The sequence below is a fragment of the Odocoileus virginianus genome, chromosome 23 (genome assembly GCF_023699985.2).
Source record: "Odocoileus virginianus isolate 20LAN1187 ecotype Illinois chromosome 23, Ovbor_1.2, whole genome shotgun sequence".
NCBI classification, from domain to species: Eukaryota; Metazoa; Chordata; class Mammalia; order Artiodactyla; family Cervidae; genus Odocoileus; species Odocoileus virginianus.
The window spans coordinates 48,655,621-48,683,010 of NC_069696.1; the positions used below are offsets into that span (position 1 = coordinate 48,655,621).

General features: G+C 39.2%; 1 protein-coding gene across 6 annotated transcripts in view; it reads right to left on the bottom strand.

Annotated features, from left to right (window-relative positions):
• Positions 1 to 301: 301 nt before the first annotated feature.
• ANO4 (anoctamin 4) overlaps positions 302 to 27,390 on the bottom strand; it is a 427,540-nt gene continuing 400,451 nt past the window's right edge. For 5 of the 6 annotated variants that reach the window (XM_070454084.1, XM_070454082.1, XM_070454086.1 and 2 more), the window contains 3 exons: positions 6,177 to 6,282; positions 4,820 to 5,026; positions 302 to 1,064 (listed from right to left, as the gene is read on the bottom strand). In XM_070454084.1, coding sequence (XP_070310185.1) covers positions 4,835 to 5,026; positions 6,177 to 6,282 — 298 coding nt within the window. In that variant the 3' untranslated portion in view covers positions 302 to 1,064; positions 4,820 to 4,834. The remainder of the gene's footprint in view (positions 1,065 to 4,819; positions 5,027 to 6,176; positions 6,283 to 27,390) is intronic. The other variant, XM_070454083.1, reaches the window with a different exon arrangement.

Here is a 27,390-nt window from a genome sequence, read left to right on the forward strand (position 1 = left end):
GCGTGATCAAAAGCATTGCATGTGTCATTGGTTGCATTCCGTATTTCCTCCACAAAGTGTCAGTGGCATTTTCTGTCCTCTTCTGAGTAATTTCTTATTAGTCAGCTTGGTACCCTAAGAAGGAAGCATCAAGAAAGATAGAAAAGGGGCCTTAGGAAGAAAAACGTAATCTCGCTGAAGGATGAAGTCATTTCTCAGGAGTGTTTGGGAGTGACAGACTTTCTTTAAAGATGCCACTCTGATTTGTCTTATTCTATGAGAAGAAACAACAACAAAATTTCAGAAGACCCAGCTAAAAATATTCCATGTGCATAAATTTATTTTAAATTTTATTGCATCACATTATACAAGCATTAAACATGGCTTCACTTTGATGACTATTTAAATGTGAAAATCCATCATTCATGTCAGTACCTTTTGGCTATTTACAGTTAAGGAAGTTCTATGTACTTTATATATCTCTGTATTTGTATGTACATATGTAAGAATATATGACTATACATATGTACACACAGAAATACATCTATGGCCATACACATAGCTATAGATATGTCATATATAATAATCTCCTCAGAAAGATCTGAAATTAAAAAAAGAAAAAGTTGTAAACAGGGTCTTGTTTGTGTTGTTTGATGACATGGAATTAGGACCATATGATGACATTCTAGGAATGTGTCCAGGTGTCCGAATACCCTTTATAGCCCAGTGTCTGTAAAATCCACATGGGTTAGAATGCAAAAAAGATAGCAAACAGGCTGAAAAACAGGCCCAGTATACAAGTTCCCCTTGGTTTTAAAAACTTGAGAATGTACTGCCCATGGCGTGCATGCTTGCTTGGTCAGGAATGGTCTGTGGCTAGATAGCATTTGTGTGCTGGGCTGCAATGTGACTTCACAGCAGCGTGGCTTCCCAGGCAGTCCTTTCAGGGCGCTGACCCCTCTGCCGCTGCCGACCTCGGCGACATGCACTGCGGTTGCATTATAGTCATTCACTTGAATGTGCTTTTGCACAGCCGGGAGAAGTAAACAAGAATTCAGGTCCTAGGCCTGGAAATAAACGATTATCTGGAAAAAAAAGGAGAAAGTATTAAGATTCTAAGCATACATGATGGCTGAAAGGACAGAATGTGCAATGGTGTATACTTGTTAACATGAAATCAAAGATTTTCAAGGAATCTATAATCCTGAACCAAGTCAGGTAGGGTATAAGCATTACTGTGCCCACTTTACAGATGAACAGTCTGGAGGAAGGTGGCTTCCTGCCAACTGCTGGTAAAATAGAGACAAAGACTACGCTTTCAAGAAAAATTGAGAAATGGCCTCTTTGGGGAGAAAGCAAATCAAATGATGAGGCCAGAAGGAACTCCAGCTCCCAAGCGTGAAGGGCCCCTCAGTGCAGGGTAGCCCTGGGGTGTGAGGTGGGGATAATCCACAGCAGCACCTTGGTCTCCAGGCCCTGGAGCTGTCCTCTTCACTAATATCTGCCTCCTCCTCCAACTCAAGATGTCTGGCTGGTCAGCCTTTCTCCTCTGAGAGCTGACCTGAGCCAGAGAAAAGGTGGTTAAAATGGTGCATGGGCCAGGGGGTTGGGGCAAATTACAGATTCCCAGAAGGTTAAAGCCAGATAGGCTCTTAAAGGATTGTTTAGTCCAACTCCTTTTTTCTTGCAAATGTGGAAACTGAATCCACAGGAATGTTCCAACTCAGGCCAGACAGAATGGAAAAGCCAGACAGAGAATGAAAAAGCCAGATCTGCAATCCACAGGACTAGAACACGGTGCTCAGCCACAGTGCAAATCCCATATAGTATTCTAGAGCACTTTGGTTTGTACATGTCTCATAGATTTTGCCTTATTTGAGCTGTATATTAGTTCCACCAAATAAGCAGACTCAGAAAAATGTAATTTTCCTGAACTCACATAGCCAAATGACAGCTGAGGAACATGGCGAAATTACTAAGTAGCAAAACACTTCTTGCCTTTAGTGAAGTCAAGGGCTACTTTTGGAATTGAGGGCAGAACCAGTGTTCAGCATCTATGTTGTTGTTATTTAGTTGCTCAGTTGTGTCCCACTCTTTGTGACCCCTTGGACTGCAGCATGCCAGGCTTGTCCTTTACCATCTCCTGGAGCTTGCTCAAACTCATGTCCATTGAGTCTGTGATGCCATCCAACCATCTCATCCTCTGTTGTTCCCTTCTCCTCCTTCCTTCAATCTTTCCCAGCATCAGGGTCTTTTCTAATGAGTTGGTTCTTCGCACCAGGTGGCCAAAGTATTGGCGCTTCAGCATCAGTCTTTCCAATGAATGTTCAGGACTGATTTCCTTTAGGATTGACTGGTTTGATCTCCTTGCAGTCCAAGGGACTCTCAAGGGTCTTCTCCAACACCACAGTTCAAAAGCATCAATTCTTTGGTGCTCAGCTTTATGGTCCAACTCTCACATTTATACATGATTACTGGAAAAACCATAGCTTTGACTAGATGGACCTTTGTTGGGAAAGTAATGTCTCTGCTTTTTAATATGCTATCTAGGTTGGTCATAGCTTTTCTTCCAAGGAGCAGGCATCTTTTAATTTCATGGCTGCGGTCACTGTCCACAGTGATTTTGGAGCCCAAGAAAATAGTCTGTCACCTTTTCCAGTCCTGTGGCCACTGCTGAGTTTTCCAAATTTGCTGGCATATTGAATGCAGCACTTTAATAGAATCATCTTTTAGGATCTGACATAGCTCAGCTGGAATTCCATCACCCCCACTAGCTTTGTTCATAGCGATACTTCCTAAGGCCCACTTGACCTCGCACTCCAGGACGTCTAGCTCTAGGTGAGTTATCACACCATTGTGATTATCTGGGTCGTGAAGATCTTTTTTGTACAGTTCTGTGTATTCTTGCCACCTCCTCTTAATAGCTTCTGCTTCTGTTAGGTCCATACCATTTCTGTCCTTTATTATGCCCATCTTTGCATGAAATGTTCCCTTGGTATCTCTAATTTTCTTGAAGAGATCTCTGGTCTTTCCCATTCTGTTGTTTTCCTCTATTTCTCTGCATTGTTCACTGAGGAAGGCTTTTTTTTTTTTTTTTTAATCTCTCCTTGCTATTCTTTGGAACTCTGCATTCTCATAGGTATATCTTTCCTTTTCTCCTTTGCCTTTTACATCTCTTCTTTTCTCAGCTCCTTGTAAGGCTTCCTCAGACAGCCGTTTTGCCTTTCTTTTTCTTAGGGATGGTTCTGATCACCATCAGCATCCATACACCACTACCACCCTGTGGCCTGGGGCTGGGGGCGTTCCCCCAAGTCCATACTCACACCTGACTCATCATAAACTCCTGGACTATTCATACAGATCTGGATTGACGGAACTTTACTAATTTAACAACAGACATTTCTGCAGATATATGCTATATTTTTACCTATGTGAAAAGTAAAAAAAAAAAAAAAAAAACCATACTTTTTCCTATATATTTCATCTTTCTTTTGGAGGTCAAATTTTCGAAGTTAGTCTCCAAACAAGTGGAGACAGAAGGGAAGGCAAAACAAATGCTGCAACACTAGCTTCACAGAGTATCAGAACTGAGGGCTCATCTTATCACTGAAGAAACTGAGGCCCAGAAAAGCAAAGTGACTTGTCCAAGGACACACAGATAGTAATTGCCTTGCCGGAAAGGTTTCAGAAGAACTTTTGCATAAGATATGTGGGAACATCATGGAACTTTCTTAAGTGTAATGCACCTGACCTTTAAAAATGCACATTAATAAAGTCTTTACTGAATTTTTCACAGTATTGCTTTTATTTTTTTATATTTTGTTTTTTTGGCCACAAGGCATGTGGGATCTTAGCTCCCTGGCAAGGAATGGAACTTGCATTCCTTGCATTGGCAGGTGAAGGTTTTAACCACTGGACTTCCAGGGAAGCCCCTAGATGTGCATTTATTTAATAGGTGCTGTGTGCTTAACACTGCCCTGACCAGTTGGAAGAATCAATTGCAATCCATAGGGATTTTCCTAAAGATGCTTACAATTGTGCTGGGGAAGCCTAATAATTGTTTGAAAATCACAAATTAATAACACATATCAATATCTGTCAATACATGTGGTACTGATGCAGTAACCAGAGATGTTTATCAGGAGTGAGTCTTGTGGGCTGATGAGTCTGGGGAAACCTTTTTAGAAGGTGTGGCGTGACATGGGTCAGCCTGGGAAGAAATGATGCCTGGGTGATGGAGGGGAGGCCATCATGGGTGAGATGAAAAGGTGATTTAATATCCCCAGGGTAACCTGCCCCTTCTTTCTGATGAAAGGGAACAGCCAGACTGTAGTGGATGTGGTTGTTGGGCAAGGTTATTTTGGGGGACACATAGGCCAACTCGTGAAGATCTTGGCTGCCAGGCTAGAGTGTGACAGGGAGGCAGAGCAGAGCCACAGGAGTTGTGTGCAAAGGGAAGATTAGGTTAAATTTGCAATTAAAGGAAGAAACAAGCTGGTTTTGGAAGATTCTAAAGGATTATTTACTACTGGGCTTCCCTAGTGGCTCAATCGGTAAAGAATTTGCCTGCAATGCAGGAGACCTGGTTTCGATCCCTGGGTCGGGAAGATCCCCTGGAGAAGGAAACGGCAACCCACTCCAATACTCGTGCCTGGAGAACTCCATGGGCAGAGGAGCCTGGCTGGCATGGTCCATGGGATCACAAAGAGTCGGACGTGACTGTGCAACTAACTTAAAAGGATTTATTTTCATCCCTATCAAAAGAACAAGGGCAAGCTCTGTTCCAAGGAGTCAAAAGCACCCCTCCCAGCCAAGGGGAGATTTCAGACTGTGAACGTACCTCTCACCGACCTGGTCACGGCCACTCATTGTGGTGTGCTTTTCCATTTTTCTTCCTCTCCTTTCGTTCCTTCTGGAGACGCTCCAGTTCTGCTTCATACATCATCTCCTGAATCAAGTACTTCTCTCTTCTCATTCGATCCCTTAGATCTTTTGGGAGGTCTGGGATCAGATATGAAATAAGGTGCTTTATACAAAAGACGAGGTGCTAAAAACACAGGGGAGAATACAGCAGAGTCAGGTCTACTGTGCAGCCTGAACTGGGAGCTGGTCAAGATCGGGGATGTGGAGGCTCTGGGGTGTCTGGAAAGTGGGACGAAGCCAGGGGCGGTGTGTGCGAGGAAGGAGGGTCACAGGGTCAGCGAGGACTGGACCTGGTGGGATGGCCCCACATGGGAAATGAGGATTCAGGAAAGAAGGTGGAGAAGCAACGGCCAGAGAATGCAAAGCAGAGCCAGAAGACAGGACCACAGGGTCAGAAGGCCAGGTCTGAATCCCAGCTCCACTTTTAGCACTTAAGATGTTTACCTGAGCAAAGGTCACTCTGAACCTCAATTCCTTCACCCACAAAATGGGTGTTATTGTAATAATTGTAAGAAGATATTTTAGAAGGCTCCACGGATGGCAAAATACTTGATTGTGGTGGTCTGGCACTAAGCCTGCAATGTCTCTGAGGTATGCCTGTGTAGGACTTCTAGACTGAGCCAAGAGGAAGCCTTCACTTGCATTAATCTGGCTTTAATATATGTAACGAGAGATGAAATTTCCATTTTGGAATACAGTTATGGGAATGCAAACTATTTTTAATACAGTTTTCTTAAAGACTAGGAGAAAATAGATGATATAACTTTATTGACACATAATACAGGCATAATCTACTAGGTAGATTATACTTTGTAAGTTCATACGTAATGTCATGATGATGCGCAACCAGAGGCTGCCACTTGTAACAGTCATTTCAGTGTTTTCTAAACACTGTCCCTGAACATCAGAAGCATCTTGGAGGACTGTGAAAAGCAAACTGCAGGCGTGATGTATCAGAATCTCTGGGAGTGGGGGTGGAAAAATGGCAATTTTCCTGAATTTTAAGAACCACAGCCCTAAGAATATTACACTTAGGACCAAAGATTCCTGACTTATCCATTAACAATCAACAGTGAACTTTCAAATATTTCTTAGAAAATTCAAGGACTTTAATTAAAGACAAGAAAAGGAGAAAAAGATTGCACAGAATAACTTATCCTGCTTCTAGACAATCCATAAATCACATTGAAAGTTCTTGTAACTTACATTCATCCATTACTTCTATTTACTTCATTAGGTCAAAGGAAATCAAGGCATTGGGTGAGAAAAGTTACCTCGAACACAATGATAAAAGCCAGTCGGGCTGCTAGGACATGCCAGAACTGGAGCGTGTAACCATAGGGCGCCAGGGAATGAGGAGGGTCACGGTAGTCCCGGTACCTGTAAACATACAGGAGAATCTTACATTCCAAATTAGGATCTTCCTGCCTCCCAAAGCTCTTCTCCCTACTCTGAACCCTCATTCACGGGGGACAACTAGACAGAGTTTCTGTATACTAGACATCTGTGGTTTTGCATCTCTTCTAGTGAAAGCCTCTCTCTCCTTCTCTGGGGAATCATCCCTGTGGGCTGGGCAGGGTTTGCCTCTTCCCTGATCCCAGCTCAGAAGATGAATCAGACCTGGTCAGTGAAACTCATTACCAGGTCTTCTGCTAAGAATGATCACTTAGTGAATTATTACTAAGTCCAAGGAAAGTAAAAGCCTGGAGCTTCTTTTTTTTTTTTTTCCATTTATTTTTATTAGTTGGAGGCTAATTACTTTACATCATTACAGTAGTTTTTGTTATACATTGAAATGAATTAGCCATGGATTTACATGTATTCCCCATCCCAGTCCCCCCTCCCACCTCCCTCTCCACCCGATCCCTCTGGGTCTTCCCAGTGCACCAGGCCCGAGCACTTGTCTCATGTACCCAACCTGGGCTGGTGATCTGTTTCACCCTAGATAATATACATGTTTCAATGCTGTTCTCTTGAAACATCCCACCCTCGCCTTCTCCCAGAGTCCACAAGTCTGTTCTATACATCTGAGTCTCTTTTTCTGTTTTGCATATAGGGTTATCGTTACCATCTTTCTAAATTCCATAAATATGTGTTAGTATACTGTAATGGTCTTTATCTTTCTGGCTTACTTCGCTCTGTATAATGGGCTCCAGTTTCATCCATCTCATTAGAACTGATTCAAATGAATTCTATTTAATGGCTGAGTAATATTCCATGGTGTATATGTACCACAGCTTCCTCATCCATTCGTCTGCTGATGGGCATCTGGGTTGCTTCCATGTCCTGGCTATTATAAACAGTGCTGCGATGAACATTGGGGTGCACGTGTCTCTTTCAGATCTGGTTTCCTCGGTGTGTATGCCCAGAAGTGGGATTGCTGGGTCATATGGCAGTTCTATTTCCAGCTTTTTAAGAAATCTCCACACTGTTTTCCATAGTGGCTGTACTAATTTGCATTCCCACCAACAGTGTAAGAGGGTTCCCTTTTCTCCACACCCTCTCCAGCATTTATTGCTTGTAGATTTTTGGATAGCAGCCATCCTGACTAAGCCTGGAGCTTCTAGTGGGCGTCACAGATGTGTGCGAAGCCAGCCTGCTTGAGAACGCAGTCCACATAACAAAGCAGAGCCAGCACAAAGGCAGTCTCTTGCGGACACTGCTGGAGGGTTGGAATCTAGTCGTTAATAATGTTAGTATCGTTAACAACCTCCTGGTCACCTGAACCAATGGATTTGTCTTTAAGTCAGTTTATACTGGATTTCTGTCACTTGCCACTGAAGAGTCCTTCCTAATATATGCTCCACCTGTAACTTGTGAGTCACCAACTTCCATGAATATTATGAACTAAGTGCCAAGTCTTATCCTAGGAACTTAAATCCTTGTGACTACACTTTATCCTTTACTATCCCTCAGTACTATTACGTGGGAAAACTAAGAAGTGACTGTCATCGCCTAAGTGTTTTCATGTGTTTTGAATCTTCTTTTCATTAGCTTCAGAAAGGTGAAAAGATCTAGAAATACTGGTTATTACAATAGGTCTGCTGTGTAGACACACCAGATTTCCTTTGTCTGAATAAAAATTATGATTGCCTAGGTTCTTCTATAAGACAGTACCTAACTTAAGGTTGGCACTAATTTGTATATGAAGATATAGGGCACTGCCTATCCAGAGCACCCTTGAAAAGTATCAGACTACAAAAATATGAGCTATGACCATTACAATCATCAATACAATTATCTTAATTATTATTAGTATCTATGGAATGTAATAGTATTTACTATGAGTATTTTGCCAATAAAGTGATATTTTTGATGAGTACTTGCTACTGAAATTAAGAATGAATCTGTTTTTCTCTGACAGCTTCACTAAGCACTATACCCTCCATGTTGCAGCAAATGGTGGAATTTCATTATTTTTTATGGCTGGGTAATATTTCATTGTGTGTGTGTATGCACACATGTATCTATCTAGTTGCATATCACATATCCATCTGTTGATGGATGCTTACATTGATTCTATATTTTGGCTATTGTAGATAATGCTACTATGAACACTGAAGTGCGTATATATTTTTTGCCTCTTTATACTTATTTTTTTAATGTTTAATTGGAGGATAATTGCTTTACAATGTTGTATTGGTTTCTACGTTTATCTTTTCTAATTAGTGTTTTCATTTTCTTTGGATGTATATCCATCTGCTTAGTGAAGTAAGTCAGAGAAAAATACCTTTATGTTTTCTTTTACATGTGCAATATAAGAAATAAAACAAGTGTAACAAAAGCAGACTCATAGATACAGGTAACAAACTAGTGGTTACCAACAGGAAGAGGGCTGTGGGGAGGCCGGGATATGGGAAGGGGATTGAGAGGTGCAAAGAGTAGGTGTAAAATAAATAAGACACAAAGATGTAATACACAGCACAGGAAATATAACCAGTATTTTATAATAATTTTAAATAGAGGATAATCTACAAAAATACCAAATCACTGTGTTGTACACCTGAAAATAATATAACACTGTAAATCACTATATTGCAGAAAAATTAATGAGTCTGTTAGTGCCTTCAAACTTGATTCTATGATGGTGAGGATTTGGTGAGATTAAATAATCTGTTACTGCCATAGGTCCAATAACAATGCCTGGAATTTTAGGAAGAATAATTTTATTTAAGATTAAAGTTTGCATAGACTATTGTAACCTCCTTTTACTTTTTGCAGAGCGCAGCTAGTCAAGAACCCAGAATTGTGTTTTCTTCCATTAAGATAACAAATGTAGTTCCTTTGTTTGTCTTTAGCTACACATATTTCAAGTACAGTCCAAGTCAACATTCTAGAAGAAAAATATCAGTGTGCTTTTTATTATACACATAGTTAATTATTAAAAAAGGTATATATAAGAGGAGTGAGCCTATATTGTTTCAAGAGTCACCTTCATTGACCCTTTAAACTTTTTCCACAATAATGTTCACTAGAAAAGGAAGTTCTTTTCAGGATCCACTGGTCTCTTTCCTATTCATGCCTCTTCTCTGCTCTTGTCTTTTGTCTTTTGTTTTGCCTGCTCTATTTTGTAGCTTCTCAGATGTTGTTTGGCTTTTCATTTGAAGAATTTTGACAAATCTCTTCTTCCCCAGATACCTTCTAAACTTGCTGAGTAGAAGATCATGGCTTTTCCTTGATTTTGCAGACCATTTCCCTTGACTATTTCCATAACATACAATTCAGATGGATCGTTTTTTAAGACTGACTTCTTTATTTTACTGTTTGGCTGCTCCGGGTCTTCACTGCTGCCTGTGGGCTTTCTCCAGTCGCGGGGTGGAGGCTACTGTCCCGTGTGGTGCGTGGACTCACGCTGGTGGCCCCTCTCGCTGGGAGCACAGGCTCCAGGCAGGATCAGTGGTCGTGGCTCAGTGGCTCGAGAGCACAACCTTAGCTGTGGCACATGGGCTTAGCTGCTCCGCGGCATGTGGGATCCTCTCATGCTAGGGAGCATTCCCCACGTCCCTTGCATTGCGAGGCAGATTCTTAACCACTGGACCACCAGGGAAGCCCCATATGTATCTTATAAGTCCTGCTATAAATTCATGGCAAATAAATGAATTCCTTCATTCAGCATAGCTGAATAAATTAGAGACATGTCAAATATAAACAGCCATTAAATATAAGTATGAAACTTAGAATAATGAAATCCTTTTCATGATTCAATGAGAATAGATTATCACACACAATGACTACTTGCAAATTCACAAAAGATAAAAGGTTTGGGGGCTTCCCTGGTGGCTCAGATGATAAAGAATCTCCCTGTAGTGTAGGAGACCTGGGTTTGATCCCTGGGTCAGGAAGCTCCCCTGGAGAAGGGAATGGCAACCCACTCCAGTATTCTTGCCTAGAGAATCCCACGGGCAGATGAGCTTGACGGGCTAGCACCTGGTATATTCTAGCACTAGTTAATTCACTCCCATTTTTTTGAACTCTGAAAATAAAAACATATATATGTTTAAAAGATTTTAGGTTGGTTAGTTTAGTTGCTACGTTGTGTCCGACTCTTGTGACCCCATAGACTGTAGCATGCCTGGCTCTTTTGTCCATGGGATTCTCTAGGCAAGAATACTGGGTGGGTTGCCTTCTCCAGGGAATCTTCCTGCCTCAGGTATTGAACCCAGGTCTCCTGCATTGCAGATTTTTTGCCAACTGAGCTACAAGGGAAAAAAAGGTTTTAGGTGGTGGTTTTAAATGTTACTTTATGTTTTTTCAAAATTTAAAAAATTAATGTTCTTTACTATATGCTTTCTCATATCTAGAAAACACAAACTCATGGCTATGGTGAGTTGGCAACATTTTAGAAAGTTTCTATTCAGGGTTCGTTGTTGAGAATGTGCATCTATTTATTCAGACTGTGAGTCATACATGCCCATTTGTGACAGATCACAGAGTTCTGCTAACCTGTACCCAGAGGAACATAACATGCTACATGGCCACTTAGGTTCTGAGAACAAGAATCAGGAGTTGTGAAATTCTTAGGAAGTTCGTTTTCAGAAGCAGCAGATTTCTGGCTTCCAACTCTCTTAAGCCATTGTACCATAAAGTCAAGTTTCTCTCTAGAAATTTCTTCTTACTACCCTAAGGGAATTAAAACTCAGTGGTAGCAATGAGTTTGTCATCTTTGCTACCTGAAACTGTCCCCAGAATTATGCACTAGACAGTATACTAGAACCATGCTCGGGGTTTGCCTGACTAAAGGATGCACAAAGCATCTCTGGACATGAACTTTCCCTTTCAACAAACTTAGGGTCTGTCTCAGCCTGCTCTAACATTTTGGACTCACTCTTTTCTTCTATGAGCTTGTGAATGACTATGAGTGGAGCTCTCAGTTCACGCTCCAGCACCTACCCCTGATCTCCTTGCTTTTTCCACTTGACAGATGTTTTGGAGAGGGCTGTGCTCAGATGTCATTTGTGTCCCATGTCTTTGTTTTTGATGCAAAGTCTAATCTTTCTTTTGCAAAATGGTTGGCTACATACTCTCTGGCACTTGTATCAATACAAAGAAAACAGTTCCTTGACCTTCTGTAGAAACAGCCAGGAAACCAAGCCTCAAACGAATAAATCAGTGTCACGCTTCTGATCTTTTAGCCTAGTACCTTCCAAGACATTGGACAGTCCAGTAATGTTAACGTGTGGAGGAATTTTCCCAAGTGAGTCAGAATTTTCTTTTTGACAGTAAAGTTTTAGTTTCTTGGGTTCAACTTTACACATAGGAAAGGCAGGATGTTCTCTTTTAAGTTAGTATATTCTCTAAAGCTGCTTTTATTTCTCGGGAAATAGATGGTTGGCTTGCAAATATTATTTTTCTAGCACCAGGTATATTCTAGAACTAGTTAGTTCATTCCCATTTTTTTTTGTGAACTGTGAAAATAAAAACAGATGTATGTTTTAAAAGAATGCTACGTGAAACTCATCCAAGTTAAAACAGTGTGGTCAGTATTTTACTGTCAATGCCAGATACCCGAGAGCTGACAACTGTTGCAATTTTCTGCTTTTCTATATAATTATGCTACTCAAGCAAGTGTTCCTGAAGACAGCAGTGCTTAGTTTTATCTGCTTTGAATTCTATATAAATGGAATCATACTGTATGTTTTATTTTGCATATTTTATTACCTAACTTAAATTTTGAGTTATCAATTCTATTCCATTTTCTATTCAGATGTTAAACCACGCACTGATATAATTACTATAATTTTATACTGTGTCTAATGTAAGGTAAATCTCCACTTCGTTATTCTTCAAAAATATCTTGACTGTTCTTCATTCTCTGCATTTCTGTATAACATTATTTTTGCCCTCAGATGCAGAGAATTGGCCTAATTATGATTCTTAGTTTTTATAACTAATCTTATTTGTCCATTTATGTTCTTCATTTCTCTAATTTTTATGTTTATGTATTTAATACTGTAATAACACAATGAATGCTCATAAATCCTCCATGCAACCTAAGAATTAAAACACTACTGGCAACTTTTATCTACCTCTGGGCTTCTCCTTCATCTCATCTCCTTGCTTCCCTCATCCTGAACTTCATTTTTATCATTAACATGTATTTTTGCAGGTATATGTATATTCATTTGTCTGAATGATATTGTTCAGTTTGGTTTGTTTTGGATTCTCTAGAAAGTATGCTATCCTGTATGTAGTCTTCTGAGACTTTCTTTTTTCCCCATGGTGCTACAAGATTTACCTGTGCGGTTGCTTGTGGCCGTTGCTGCAGAACAGACTGTGGTATGAATATTGTTGTTGTCTTACGTAGTATGTGTTTAGATTTATATTCACAAGCTGGTAATTTCTCTATTTTCTTTCAGATTCCCTAAGCATCAAAGTTTTGAAAAATGAAGCTTAAGTCTACCCAGTTCAGCAAATGCCCTTTGGGTGAAAGCTGGTTGCCGTGCTCTGCATAGCACTCTGGGTTCTGCTTTTATTTATTTATTTTCCTGTGATGAGAATTTTTAAGACCTACTTCTGCTGCAACTTTATTATTAATATTAGTAATTTTGGCTGCACTGGGTCTTCACAGCAGCGCACAGGCTTTTTCTAGTTGCAGGGGGGATCAGACCCACATCCCCTGCCCTGGATGGTAGATCCTCAATCACTGGACCACTAGAGGAGTCCCTGAGACTTTTTTAAATTGAAGTATAGTTGATTGACCATATCATGTTAGCTTTAGATGTAGTGCATGTGTAGAGCATCATGTTAGTTTCAGATGGAGAGCACAGAGATTCAGAAAACACACACACACACGCATATGTATAAACATCAGATTTTGTAATAATTGTCACAGGTTTTATGAAATACTGAGTATAGCTCCCTGTGCTAAACAGTGGGTCCTTACTGATTATCTATTTTACATATAATAGTGTGTATATGTTAATCTCATCCTCCTAATTTATCCCTTGCTCACTCTCCTTTGATAACCACGAGTTGTTTTTTATGCCTATGAGTCTGTTTGTTTTGGGCATAAATATACTTGTATCTTTAAGATTTCACATATAAGCAATATCATGACATTTCTTTGTTTGGCAGAGTTTATTTAGTAGTATAAGCTCCAGGTCTACCCATGTTGTTGCAAATGGTATTACTTCATTCTCTTCATGGTTGAGTAATATTCGACTGTATATATTACATCTTTTTGCATCCACTCCTGGGTTGATGGACGTTTAGGTTGCTTCCATGTCTTGGAACTGTAAATAGTGCTGTAGTGAGCACCGGGGTGCAGTTATCTTTTCGGATTATGGTTTCCCCTGGATACATGCCCAGGAGTGGGATTGCAGGATCACAAGGTAACTATTTTTAGTTTTTCAAGGAACTTCTATACTGTTCTCTATAGTGGCCATGCCAATTTACATTCCAGCCAACAGCATGTGTTATTTATAGACATTTTGATGATGACCATTCTGACCAGTGTGAGGCAATACCTCCTTTTAGTTTTGATTTGCATCTCTCTAATAATTAGTAGTGCGGAGCATTTTTTCATGTGCCTTTGGCCATCTGTATCTCTTCTTTGGAGAAATGTCTGTATCTTCCATCCATTTTTTTGATTGGACTGTTTTTTGTTGTTGTAGCATTGTATAAGCTGTTTGTATATTTTGGATATTAAATCCACGTCAGTAGCGTCACTTACAAATATTGTCTCCCATTCTGTAGGTTGTCTTTTCATTTTGTTGATGGGCTCCTTTGCTGTACAAAAGCTTTTAAATTTAATTAGGTCCCATTTGTTTGTTTTTATTTCCATTACTGTAGAAGATGGATCCAAAAAGATATTGTGGTGATTTATGTTAAAGAGAGTCCTGGTCTCATACTATATTAGAGTCTCATATTTCCCTCACAAGTTTTATAGTAACCAGTCTTAGATTTAGGTCTTTAATCTATTTTGAGTTTGTTTTTTGTATATGGTGTTAGAGAATGTTCTAATTTCATTCTTTTACATGTAGCTGTTCAGTTTTCCCAGCACTACTTACAGAAGAGACCGTCTTTTCTCCATTGTGTATTTTTGCCACCTTTGTTGTAGATTAACTGAGTACAAATACATGGGTTTATTTTTGGGCTTTCTATTCTGTTCCATCTATCTATATTTCTATTTTTGTGCCAGTACCATATTGTTTTGATTACTCTTGCTTTGTAATATAGTCTAAAGCCAAGGAGCCTGATTCCTGCAGCTCTGTTTTTCTTAAGGTTGCTATTGCTATTTAGAGTCTTTTGTGTTCCCATATAAATTAACATTTTTTTGTTCTAGCTGTGTGGAAAATGTCATTGGTAACTTGATAGAGATTTCACTGAAATTGTAGATTGCCTTGAGTCATTAAGGAAAAAAATTAAGGAAACAATCCCATTTATTATTGCATCAAAAAGTATAAAATACCTTGGAATAAACCTACCTAAATGAGGCAAAGGACCTATACTCCAAAAACTGTAAGATACTTATGAAAGAAGTAAAAAATGACAACAAGAGATGGGAAGATACACCATGTTCTCGGACTGGAAGAATCAATGTTGTTAAAATGACTATACCACCTAAGGCAATCTTAGCAATTTTCAAATATACAATACAGTATTATTAACTACAGTCATCATACTGTGCATTACACCCCTAGAATTAACTTACTTTATAATGCATTTTGCCCATGCCACCCCCAAGCCTTTGGTAGCTACCAGTCTGATCTCTGAATCTGTGAGTTCAGATTTTATTTAGATTCTATACATAAGTGAGAGTATATGGTATTTGTCTTTTTCTGTCGAACATATTTCACTTTAACATAAAACCCTCAAAATCCATCCATGCTGTCCCAATAGGATTTCCTCCTATTTTATGTTTGAATAATATTCCATTGTATACACACACCACATTTTCTTTATCCATGTGTCAGTCAGTAGGCACTTAGATGTTTCTAAGTCTGTGTCTTGGCTATGGTAAATAATGCTACACTACTGTAGCATTATAGCAGTGCAGATTATTTTTTGAGTTGGGGATTTGCTTTCTTTGGATAAATACCCAGTAGTGGAATTGCTGAATCATATGGTAGTTCAGTTTTTAATTTTCTGAGGAACCGCCACACTAGTGCCGTGTGTGTGTGTGTTAGCCGCCCAGTCGTGTCCGACTCTTTGCGACACCATGGACTATATAGTCTGCCAGGCTCCTCTGTCCATGAAATTCTCAGGCAAGAATACTGGAGTGGGTTGCCATTTCCTTCTCTGGTACTAGCGCCATAGTGGCAGCCTATATTTACATTCACAGCAGAAGTGCAAGGGGGTTCCCAGTTCTTCACACCCTAGGCAACACTTGTTATTCTTTGGCTTTTTTGACAATAGCCATTCTAACAGGTGTGAAGTGCTACTTCATTGTGTTTTGACTCCCATTTCCTTGATGATTAGTGACACTGAGTATCTTTTTATGTACCTCTTGACTTATCTTTATGCCTTCTTTGGAAAAATGTCTGTTCAGATCCTCTGCCCATTTTAAAATAACATTTCCCCCTGCCATTGAATATATGAGTTCTCTATATATTTAAGATATTAACCTCTAATCAGAAAAACTATTTGCAAATATTTTCTCCTGTTCAGTAGATGGCCTTTTCATTTTGTTGATGATCTCCTTTGCTGTGAAGGTTGATATACTCCCACTTGTATATGTTTGCTTTTGTTGCTTTGTTTTTGGTGTCAGATTTAAGACGTGATCACCAAAATCGGTGTCAGGTTGCTTACTGCCTTTGTTTTCTTCTAGAACTTTTATGGTTTCAAGTCTTAAATTAAAATCTTTAATCGATTTTTGAGTTAAATTTTATGTATGGTATAAGACAGAGGTCCAGTTTCATTTTCTGCATGAGGCTATCTCATTTTCCCAGCACCAGAAAGGAAGAAGCTATCCTTTCTCCATTGTATATTCTTCACTCCTTTGTCATAAATTGGCTATGTTTGTGTGGGTTTATTTCTGGGTTCTTGATTCTGTTCTGCTGATCTATGTGTCTGTTTTTATGTCAGCTAATAGTACTAATTACTGTTACTGTGACTGTTTTGATGATTATTTCTTTGTAATATAATTTGAAATAAGGAAGAGAGATGTTTCCAGCCTTTTCTTTTTTAAGGTTAGTTTGGGTATTCTGGGTCTTTTGTTCAGTTCAGTTCAGTCGCTCAGTCATATCCGACTTTTTGCGACCCCGTGAACCACAGCACACCAGGCCTCCCTGTCTACACAGATTTTAAGATTATTCTACTTCCGTGCAAAATGCCATTGGGATTTTGATAAGGATTGTACTGAATCTGTATATTGCTTTGGGTAGTATGGACATTTTAACAATATTAATTTCTATAATCCATAAGTATGAAGTATTTTTTAAAAATTCCTGTTTTCAGTTTATTCTATCAGTGCCTTACAGTTTTCAGTGTACAGGTCTTTCATTTCCTTGGTTAAATTTATTCCTAGACATTATTTTTGGTGCAATTGTAAATGGGATTGTTTTCTTAATTTCTATTTCTGAAAGCTTGTTGTTAGTGTATAGAATTATTTGTATATTGATTTTATATCATGCAACTTTGCTGAATTTATTAGTCCAAAACAGTGTTTTGATTTTCTATATAGAATATCATGTCATCTCCAAATAGTGGCCATTTTACCTTACCTTTTCCTTCTTTATTTGGATGCCTTTTATTTCTTTTCTTTTTTAGCCTAGGACTTCCAATACTAGGCTGCAAAAAAGTGGTGATAGCCTCCTTGTTTTGTTGCTGATTTTAGAGGAAAAGCTTTCATTTCGGCTTCTCACCTTTGAGTGTGACATTAGCTATGGGTTTGTCATCTATGGCCATGATTATGTTGAAGTGCATGCAGTCACTCTATAACCACTTTGTTGAGAGTTTTTTTTTTTTTTTTATCATAATTGATGTTAAATTTTGTCAAAATTTTTTTCTGTGTCTATTGAGATGATTGATTTTTATCCTTTATTTTGTCAGTGTGGCATATCATATTGATTTGCATATGTTGAGCCATCCTTGCAATCCTAGGATAGATCCCACTTGATTATGGTGTATGAGCCTTTTAATGTATTGCTGAATCTGGTTTGCTAATATTTTGTTGAGGATTTCTGCATTTATTCATTGGTAACATTGGCCTGTAATTTCTTGCAGCGTCTTATTTGTGGCTCGTGGTGCCTTTGCCCAGTACTGCTGGTGACATAAAGTGACCTTGGAAGCATTCCCCCCTCTGCTGTTTTTTGAAAGACTTTGAGAAAAATTGGTATTAATAGATTATTAGTAGAATTTGACTAATAGTAGAATTTATTTTACTATTTAGAAGAATTCATAGTGAAGCCATCTGCTTCTGGACTTTTGTTTGTTGGGAGGTTTTTGATTACTGATTCACTCCCTTTATTAGTACTCAGTCAGTTCAGATTTTCTTTCTTCCTGGTTCAGTCTTTGTAGGTTGTATGTTTCTAGGAATTTTTCCATCTTTTCTAGGTTGTCAAATTTGTTGGCATATAACTGTTCCTAATAGTCTCTTAGGATCATTAGTATTTCTGTGGTATCAGTTGTAATATCTCTTCTTGATTTCTGGTTTTATTTGAGTCTTCTGTTTTTTGGTGAGTCTAGTTAAAGGTTTGTTGAGTTTGTTCATTGTTAAAAGAACCAGCTCTTAGTTTCATCTTTTTAGTTTTATTTCCACTCTGAACTTTATTTCCTTCCTTCTATTAACTTTGGACTTTGTTCTAGTTCCTTGAGATGTAAAGTTACGCTGTTTGAGACCTTTCTTGTTTCCTAAGGTAAGCATTTCCTACTGTTACCTTGCCTCTGAGAACTGCGTTTGCTGCATCCCATGTTTTGGTATGTTGTATTTTTCATTTTCAAATGTCTCAAGGTAATTTTTGATTTCTCTTTTGATTGCTTTGAACCATTGGCTGTCTGTAGCATGTTGTTTAGTTTCCACATATTTGTAACTTTTCCAGTTTTCTTTCTGTAATTGATTTCTTGCTTCATTTCATACCATTATGGTCAGAAAAATGCTTGATATGATTTCAGTCTTCTAAATTTGTGACATAACATGATATATCCCAGAGAACATTCCATGTGCACTTGAGAAGATGTAAATTCTGTTGCTTTTGATGGAATGTTCTGTACTTATCTGTTGTCCTTTTGTCTAAAGTCCCTTAAGACCAATGTTTATTGATTTTTTGTTGTTGTTGGTTTGTTTGGATGATCTACTGTGGTATAAAAGTCCCCTAGTATTATTGTACTGCTGTTCATTTCTTCCTTTAGGTATAGGTATGTCAATAGGTATGTCAATATTTGTTTTATATAGTTAGGTGCTCCTGTATTGGGAAATATATTCTCTTGTTAAGTTGACCCCTTTATCACTATGTAATGACCTTCTTTTGTTATTATTTTGTTTTAAAGTCTTATTTTGTCTGATGTAAGTATAGATACTCCAACTTTCATCAGATTTCCATTTTCACAAAATACTTTTTTTCCATTCCTTCCTGTTTGAGTTGTTTGTGATTTTGCATCTGAAATGAGTTTTTTTGTAGGCAGCATTGAGATGTCTTACTTTTTTCTTCCATTCAGCCACTCTATGCCTTTTAACTGGAGAATTTAATTTAATTCACTTACATTGAAAATAGTTATTGATAGGTATGTACTTATTTCTCTCTTGTTTCTTCTTTTCTGACTGTTGTGTAGTTCTCCTTGTTCCTTTCCCTTTCTCTTGCTTTCTTCCTTTTGGGTTTGACTTTCCTCAGTGTTATGATTAGAGTCTACTACCTTTTGTGTTGTACTATAGGTTTCTGCTTTGTGGTTAGCATAAGGCACACATACAACAGCTTGGATTTATAACAGTCTGTTTTAAGTTGATTGCAACTTAAGTTTGAATGTTTTCTGAAGCGCTACATTTTTGGCATCCTAAAGCTCCCCTCACCATGTTTTATATTTCTAATGTGACAACTCACATTTTTATTATCTTGTGTATCCCTTAACTAATTATTGTAGTTATAGTCATTTTTTTTTACTTTTTTCTTGTAACTTTCATACTAACTTTGTAACTGATTATTCTAGTATGTTTTCTATATATTGACCTTTACCAGGGAGTTTTACAGTATCATGTGTTATCTTGTCACTAATCAGTGAGATTTTGTTAAAGCTTCCAAAACTATATTGAACAAAAGTGGTCAGAGTGGACATCCTTGTCTTATTTCTTGTCTGAGAGGAAAAGCTTTGAGTTCTTCACCGATGAGTATGTTGTTAGCTGTAACTCTGTCATCAGTTCAGTTCAGTCACTCAGTCATGTCCGGTTCTTTGTGACCCCATGGATTGCAGCACACCAGGCTTCCCTGTCCATCACCAACTCCTGGAGCCTACTCAAATTCATGTCCATCATGTCGGTGATGCCATCCAACCATCTCATCCTCTGTTGTCCCCTTCTCCTCCCACCTTCAATCTTTCCCAGCATCAGGGTCTTTTCAAATGAGTCAGTTCTTCGCATCAGGTGGCCAAAGTATTGGAATTTCAGCTTCAGCATCAGTCCTTCCAATGAACACTCAAGACTGATCTCCTTTAGCATGGACTGGATCTCCTTGAAGTCCAAGGGACTCTCAAGAGCCTTCTCCAACACCACAGTTCAAAAACATCAGTTCATCGGCATTCAGCTTGCTTTATAGTCCGACTCTCATATCCATACATGACTACTGGAAAAACCATAGCTTTGACTAGACAGACCTTTGTCAGTAATGTCTCTACTTTTTAATATGCTGTCTAGGTTGGTCACAGCTTTTCTTGCAAGGAGCAAGTGTCTTTTTATTTCATGGCTGCAGTCACCCTCTGCAGTGATTTTGGACTCCAAGAAAATAAAGTCTGTCACTGTTTCCTTTGTTTCCCCATCTATTTGCCATGAAGTGATGGGACCAGATGCCATGATCTTAGTTTTCTGAATGTTGAGCTTTAAGCCAACTTTTTCACTCTCCTCTTTCACTTTCATCAAGAAGCTCTTTAGTTCTTCTTCGCTTTCTGCCATAAGGGTGGTGTCATCTGCATATCTGAGGTTATTGATATTTCTCCCGGAAATCTTGATTCCAGCTTGTGCTTCATCTAGCCTGCCATTTTGCCTGATGTACTCTGCATATAATTTAAATAAGCAAGGTGACATATATAGCATTGACATACTCCTTTCCCAATTTGGAGCCAGTCTGTTATTTCATGTCCAGTTCTAACTGTTGCTTCTTGACCTGCAAACAGATTTCTCAGGAGGCAGGTCAGGTGGTCTGGTATTCCCACCTCTTGAAGAATTTTCTAGTTTGTGGTGATCCACACAGTCAAAGGCTTTGGCGTAGTCAAAATAGCAGAGGTAGATGTTTTTCTGAAACTCTCTTGCTTTTTCAATGATCCAATGGATGTTGACACTTTGATATCTGGTTTCTCTGCCTTTTCCAAATCCAGCTTGAACATCTGGAAGTTCTTGGTTCATGTAATGTTGAGCCTGGCTTGGAGAATTTTGAGCATTACATTGCTAGCATGTGAGATGAATGCAACTGTGTGGTAGTTTGAACATTCTTTGGCATTGCCTTTCTTAGGGATGGGAATGAAAACGGACCTTTTCCAGTCCTGTGGCCACTGCTGAGTTTTCTAGATTTGCTGGCATATTGAGTGCAGCACTTTCACAGCATCATCTTTTAGTATTTGAAATAGCTCAGCTGGAATTCCATCACCTCCAGTAGCTTTGTTCGTAGTGATGCCTGCTAAAGGCCACTTGACTTCACATTCCAGGATATCAGGCTCTAGGTGAGTGATCACACCATTGTGGTTATCTGGGTCATGAAGATCTTTTTTGTATAGTTCTTCTGTGTCATATATGGCCTTTATTATGTTGAGGTATGTCCCCTCTGGGCCTTCCAGGTGGTGCTAGTGGTAAAGAACATGTTGGCCAATGCAGGAGATGTAATAGACATGGGTTTGATCCCTGGGTTCCCTTGGAGGGGGCATGGCAAAGCACTCCAGTATTCTTGCTTGGAGGGTCCATGGACAGAGCAGCCTGGCAGGCTACAGTCCACAGGTCACAAAGGGTCAGATACAACTGAAGCGAGTTGCCATGCATGTACACATGTCTGCTCTATGCCCATTTTCTGGAGAATTTTTTTTTATCATAAATGGTGTTAAACTTGTCAAAAGCTTTTTCTGAAACTATTGGGATGATCATATGGTTTTTATTCTTCAATATATGATGTTATATACCACACTGATTGATGTGCCAGTATTGAAAAATCCTTGCATTTCTGGGGTAAATTTCACTTGATCATAGTGTATGATACTTTTAATGTATTGTTGGATTCAGTTTGCTAGTATTTTGTTTAGGATTTTTGCATCTATGTTTATCAGTGATATTGGCCTGTAATTTTCTTTTGTGGTATCCTTATTTGGTTTTTATATCAGGGTGATGATGGTTTCATAGAATGAGTTTGGAAGTGCTCTTTCCTCTGCAATCTTTTGGAACAGTTTCAGAAGGATAGTGTTAACCCTTTTCTAAATATTTGATAGAATTCACCTGTGAAGCAGTCTTGCCCCAGACTTGGATTTATTCATTTCAGTCTCTCAGTCATGTCTGACTTTTTGTGACCCCATGGACTGCAGCACACCAGGCTTCCCTGTCCATCACCAACTCCTGGAGCTTGCTCAAACTCATTTGGTTTGTTGGGAGTTTTTAAATCACAGTTTCCATTTCAGTGGTTGTGATTGGTATGTTTGTATTTTCTATTTTCTTCTGTTTAGTCTTGGGAGATTGTAGTTTCTAAGAATTTGTCCATTTCCTCTAGGTTGTCCATTTTATTGGCATGTAGTTGCTTGCAGTAGTCTCTTCTGATCCTTTGTATTTCTGTGGTGTCCATCGTAAATTCTTTTTCATTTCATATTTTATTTTATTCAAGCCCTCTCCCTTTTTTCCTTGCTGAGTCTGGTTAAAGATTTATCAATTTTGTTTGCCTTTTCAAAGAGTCAGCTTTTAAGTTTCCTTGATCTTTTCTATTATTTTCTTTGTCTCTATTTCATTTATTTCTGCTCTGATCTTTATGATTTCTTTCCTTCTACTAACTTTGGGAATTTGTTTGTTCTTCTTTCTCTAGTTGCTTTAGGTGTAAGATTAGGTTGTTTGAGATTCTTGGTTCCTGAGGTAAGACTGCATTGCTGTAACTTCCTTCTTAGACCTGCTTTTGCTGCATCCCATAGGTTTTGGATCATCATGCTTTTGTTTTCATTTGTCTCTATTTTTTCAGTTTTCTCTTTGATTTCTTCAGTGATCCATTGGTTGTATAAGAGCATACTGTTTGACTTCTACGTGTTAGTGTTTTTTTAGTTCTTTTTCCTTGTAGCTGATAATCTCATAATATAATCAGAGAAGATGGTTGATATGATTTCAGTTTTCCTAAATTTACCAAGGCTTGCTTTGTGGCCCAGCATGTAGTCAACCTGGAGAATGCTCCATGTGCACTTGAGAATGTGTGTTCTGCTGCTTTTGGATGGAATGCTCTGTAAACAAAAATAAGTCTACCTGGTCTAATTTGTCATTTAAGGCCTGTGTTTCCTAATTGATTTTTTGTATGGATGATCTGTCCACTGATGAAAGTGGGGTGTTAAAGTCCCTCATTATTACTTTGTCACTGTTGATTTCTCCTTTTCTGGCTATTAGTATTTGCCTTATATATTGAGGTGCTCCTTTGTTGAGTGCATATCTACTTACAATTGTTATATTTTCTTCTTGGATTGATCTCTTGATCATTATGTAGTTCTCTTCTTTTGTCTCCTGTAACAGTCTTTAAAGTCCATTTTGTCTGATATGAGTAGTGCTACTCCAACTTTCCTTTGACTTCCATTTTCATGGAACCTTTTCCATCCTCTCACTTTCAGTTTGTATGTGTCCCTAGATCTGAAGTGGGTCTTGCACGTGTGTGTGCATGTGCATTCAGTCGTGTCTGACTCTCTGCAACCCTGTGGACTATAGCCTGTCAGTCTCCTCTGTCCATGGGATTTCCCAGGCAAGGATACTGGAGCGGGTTGCCATTTACTTCTCCAGGGGATCTTCCCACCCAAGGACTGAACCTGCATTTCTTGTGTCTCCTGTGTTTGTGGGTGTGTTCTTTATCAACTGAGCCACCTGGTAGACAGCATATATATGGGCCTTGTTTTTTGTATCCATTCATCCAGTCTGCGTCTTTTGATTGCAGTATTTAATCTGTTTCTGTTTCAGGTAATTATCAATATGTATGTTCTTATTGCCATTTTGTTAATTGTTTTGGATTTATTTTTGTAATTCATTTTTCTTCCCTTCCTTTTTTGCTTTGTGATTTGATGACTACCTTTAGAGTTGTGTTTGGATTCCTTTCTCTTTATTTGTGTGTATCTATTGTAGATTTTCAGTTTGTGGGTCCCATGAGGTTTTGATATAGCAATCTACATGTGTACACACACATACATATAAAAGATTACGTTGCTGGTTTCTTAATTTCACATGCATTTCCAGTGTCCTGCATTTGTGCTCACCTTTTCTCAAGATTGCTGGTTTTGATGTCATATTTGTGCATGGGATGATTTCCTACCTTCATAGTTTTGCTTCTAGTTGTGGCCTTTTGTTTTTCACCTAGAGAAGTTCCTATAGCATTTGTTGCAAAGCTGGTCTGGTGGTGTTGAATTCTCTTAGCTTTGGCTTGTCTGTCAAGCTTTTGATTTCTCTGTTAAATCTGAATGAGAGTCTTGCTGAGTAGAGTATTCTTGGTTGTAGATTCTTCCTTTTCATCACTGTAAATACATTGTACCACTTTCTTCTGGTCTCAAGAGTTTCTGCTGAAAAATCATGTGATAACCTTATGGGAATTCCCTTGTATGTTATTCGCTGTTTTCCTTCATTGCTTTTAGTATCTTTCCTTTGTCTTTAATTTTTGTCAAATTGATCACTATATGTCTTGGCATGTTCCTCCCTGGGTTTACCCCATAAGGAACTATCTGCCTTTCTGGGTCTTGAGTGACTCCTTTCCAATGTAAGGGAAGTTTTCAGCTATTATCTCTTCAAATATCTTCTCAGGTCCTTTCTCTTCCTTGGACCCGTTATACAAATGTTGGCACAATTAATGTTATTCCAGAGGTCTCTTACACTGTCCTCATTTCTCTTCATTCTTTTTTTTAAAATTCTATTCCATGACAGTGATTCCCACCATCCTGTCTTCCAGCTCACTTATGCATTCTTCTGCCTGTTATTCTGCTATTGATTTCTTCTAGTGGATTTTTCATTTCAGTTATTGTACTGTTCACCTCTGTTTGTTCTTTAGTTCTAGGTCTTTGTTAAACATTTATCTTCTTGATCTATGCCTCCATTCTTTTTCCAAGCTCTTGGATCCTCTTTATTGTCATCATTCTGAATTCTTTTTAGGGCAGATGGCCTGTCTCCACTTCATTTAGTTGTCTTTCTGAGGCTTTATCTTGTTCCTTCATTTGGGACCTATTCCTTGGCTGTCTTTTTTTGTCTAACTTTCTGTGATTGTGGTTTCCATTCTGAAGGCTGCAGGTTGTAATTCTTCTTCTGCTGTCTTCACCTTGGTGGATGAGGCTGATCTAAGAGGCTTGTTCGAGCTTCTTGGTGGGAGGGACTGGTTCCTGCCCGCTGGTGGGTAGCATGGGTCTTGTCATTCTGGGCAGGACCATGCCAAGAGGTGTGTTTATCAGGCAGCTGTGTGCTCAGGAATACTTTGAGCAGCCTGTCTGCTGATGAGTGGGGCTGTGTTCCCACTTGGTTCGTTGTTTGGCCTGAAGTGTCCTGGCCTGCCAGCTGTAAGGTGAGGCCAGGTCTGGGTGAGAAAATGATGGCCTCCAGCAAGGCTGATGCTAATGAGTACTCCTTAGAACTCCGTTGACTGTGTTTTTGTCCCTGTAGTGAGCCACAGTTGCCCCCTGCGTGTGTAGGAGAGCCTCCGATACTAGCAGGTAGGTCTGGCCCAGGCTCTTATGAGGTCACTGTTTATTTCGCTGGGTCCTGGTGCACACAAGACCCTGTGTGTGCCCTCTAAGAGTGGGAGTTTCTGTTTTCCCCAGACCTGTGGGATTCCTGTGATCAAACCCTGTTGGCCTTCAAAGCCAGATTTTCTGGGGCTCTGCCTGCCATTGCAGGGGACCCTGCCATGGGGCTTAGAACTTTCAGTCCTGTGGGAGAATTTCTGTGGTATAATTCTTTTCCAGTTTGTGGGTCACCCACTGGGTGGTGGCTGTGATTTGACTTATCATGATTGCACCCTTCCTACTATCCTGTTGTGGCTTCTTTATTTTTGGGTGTAGAATATTAATTTTTGTAGGTTTCAGTAGTTATTAGTTGATGGTTGTTCCACAGTTATTTGTGATTTTGGTGTTTTTGTAAGAAGAGGTGAATTCACGTCCTTCTGCTCTTATCATTTAGTCTCTGTCTTAAGCAGCGATGTTTGGAAAGGAATCTTTTCTCTAAGGAGTAGGCCTCAACAGTGGGCTTAAAATATTCAGAAAGCCATGTTGTAAACATATTTTCTGTGATTCAGGCTTTATTGCTCCATTTATAGAACACCTGCAGATTAGACTTGGCATAATTCTTAAGGCCCTAGGACTTTCAGAATGGTAAATGAGCACTGGCTTCACGTCTCTGGCTTCATTAACTCTTTAATGAGAGAGTCAGCCTGTCCTTTGAAGTTTTAAGTCAGGCATTGACTTCTCTCTAGCTATGAAAGTTCTAGATGACATCTTCTCCCAATAGAGGCTGCTTCATCTACCTTTAAAATCTGTTGCTTAGTGTAGTCACCTTCATTAACTATTTTAGGCAGACCTTCTGGATAAATACCTGCAGCTTCTACAATAGCACTGGCATGTTACAGGGGCAGCTTCTTTCCTGAAACTCATGAACCAACCTCCGCTAGCTTCAAACTTCTCTGTAGATGAGGAACATCTATCTCAGATCTCACAGAACTCAAAGAGTGAGGGTCTTTCCCTGGATTAATCTTTGGCTTAAGGAAATGTTGTTGCTGGTTTGATCTTTTGTACAGATCACTAAACTTTCTTCAGATCATCAGTAAGGCTGTTTTACTTCTCATTTGGGTGTTCACTGGAGTAGCACTTTAAATTTCCTCCAAGAACTTTTCCTTTGCACTTATAACCTGGCAAACTGTTTGGTTTAAGATGCCTAACTTTTTTTTTTAAATTTTATTAGTTGGAGGCTAATTACTTTACAATATTGTAGTGGGTTTTGTCATACATTGAGATGAATCAGCCATGGATTTACATGTATTCCCCATCCCGATCCCCTCTCCCACCTCCCTCTCTGCCCGATCCCTCTGGGTCTTCCCAGTGCACCAGGCCCGAGCACTTGTCTCATGCATCCAACCTGGGCTGGTGATCTGTTTCACCCTAAATAATATACATGTTTCGATGTTGTTCTCTTGAAACATCCCACCCTCACCTTCTCCCACAGAGTCCACAAGTCTGTTCTATACATCTGTGTCTCTTTTTCTGTTTTGCATATAGGGTTATTGTTACCATCTTTCTAAAGTCCATATATATGTGTTAGTATACTGTAATGGTCTTTATCTTTCTGGCTTACTTCACTCTGTATAATGGGCTCCAGTTTCATCCATCTCATTAGAACTGATTCAAATGAATTCTTTTTAATGGCTGAGTAATATTCCATGGTGTATATGTACCACAGCTTCCTTATCCATTCGTCTGCTGATGGGCATCTAGGTTGCTTCCATGTCCTGGCTATGATAAACAGTGCTGCGATGAACATTGGGGTGCACGTGTCTCTTTCAGATCTGGTTTCCTCGGTGTGTATGCCCAGAAGTGGGATTGCTGGGTCGTATGGCAGTTCCATTTCCAGTTTTTTAAGAAATCTCCACACTGTTTTCCATAGCGGCTGTACTAGTTTGCATTCCCACCAACAGTGTAAGAGGGTTCCCTTTTCTCCACACCCTC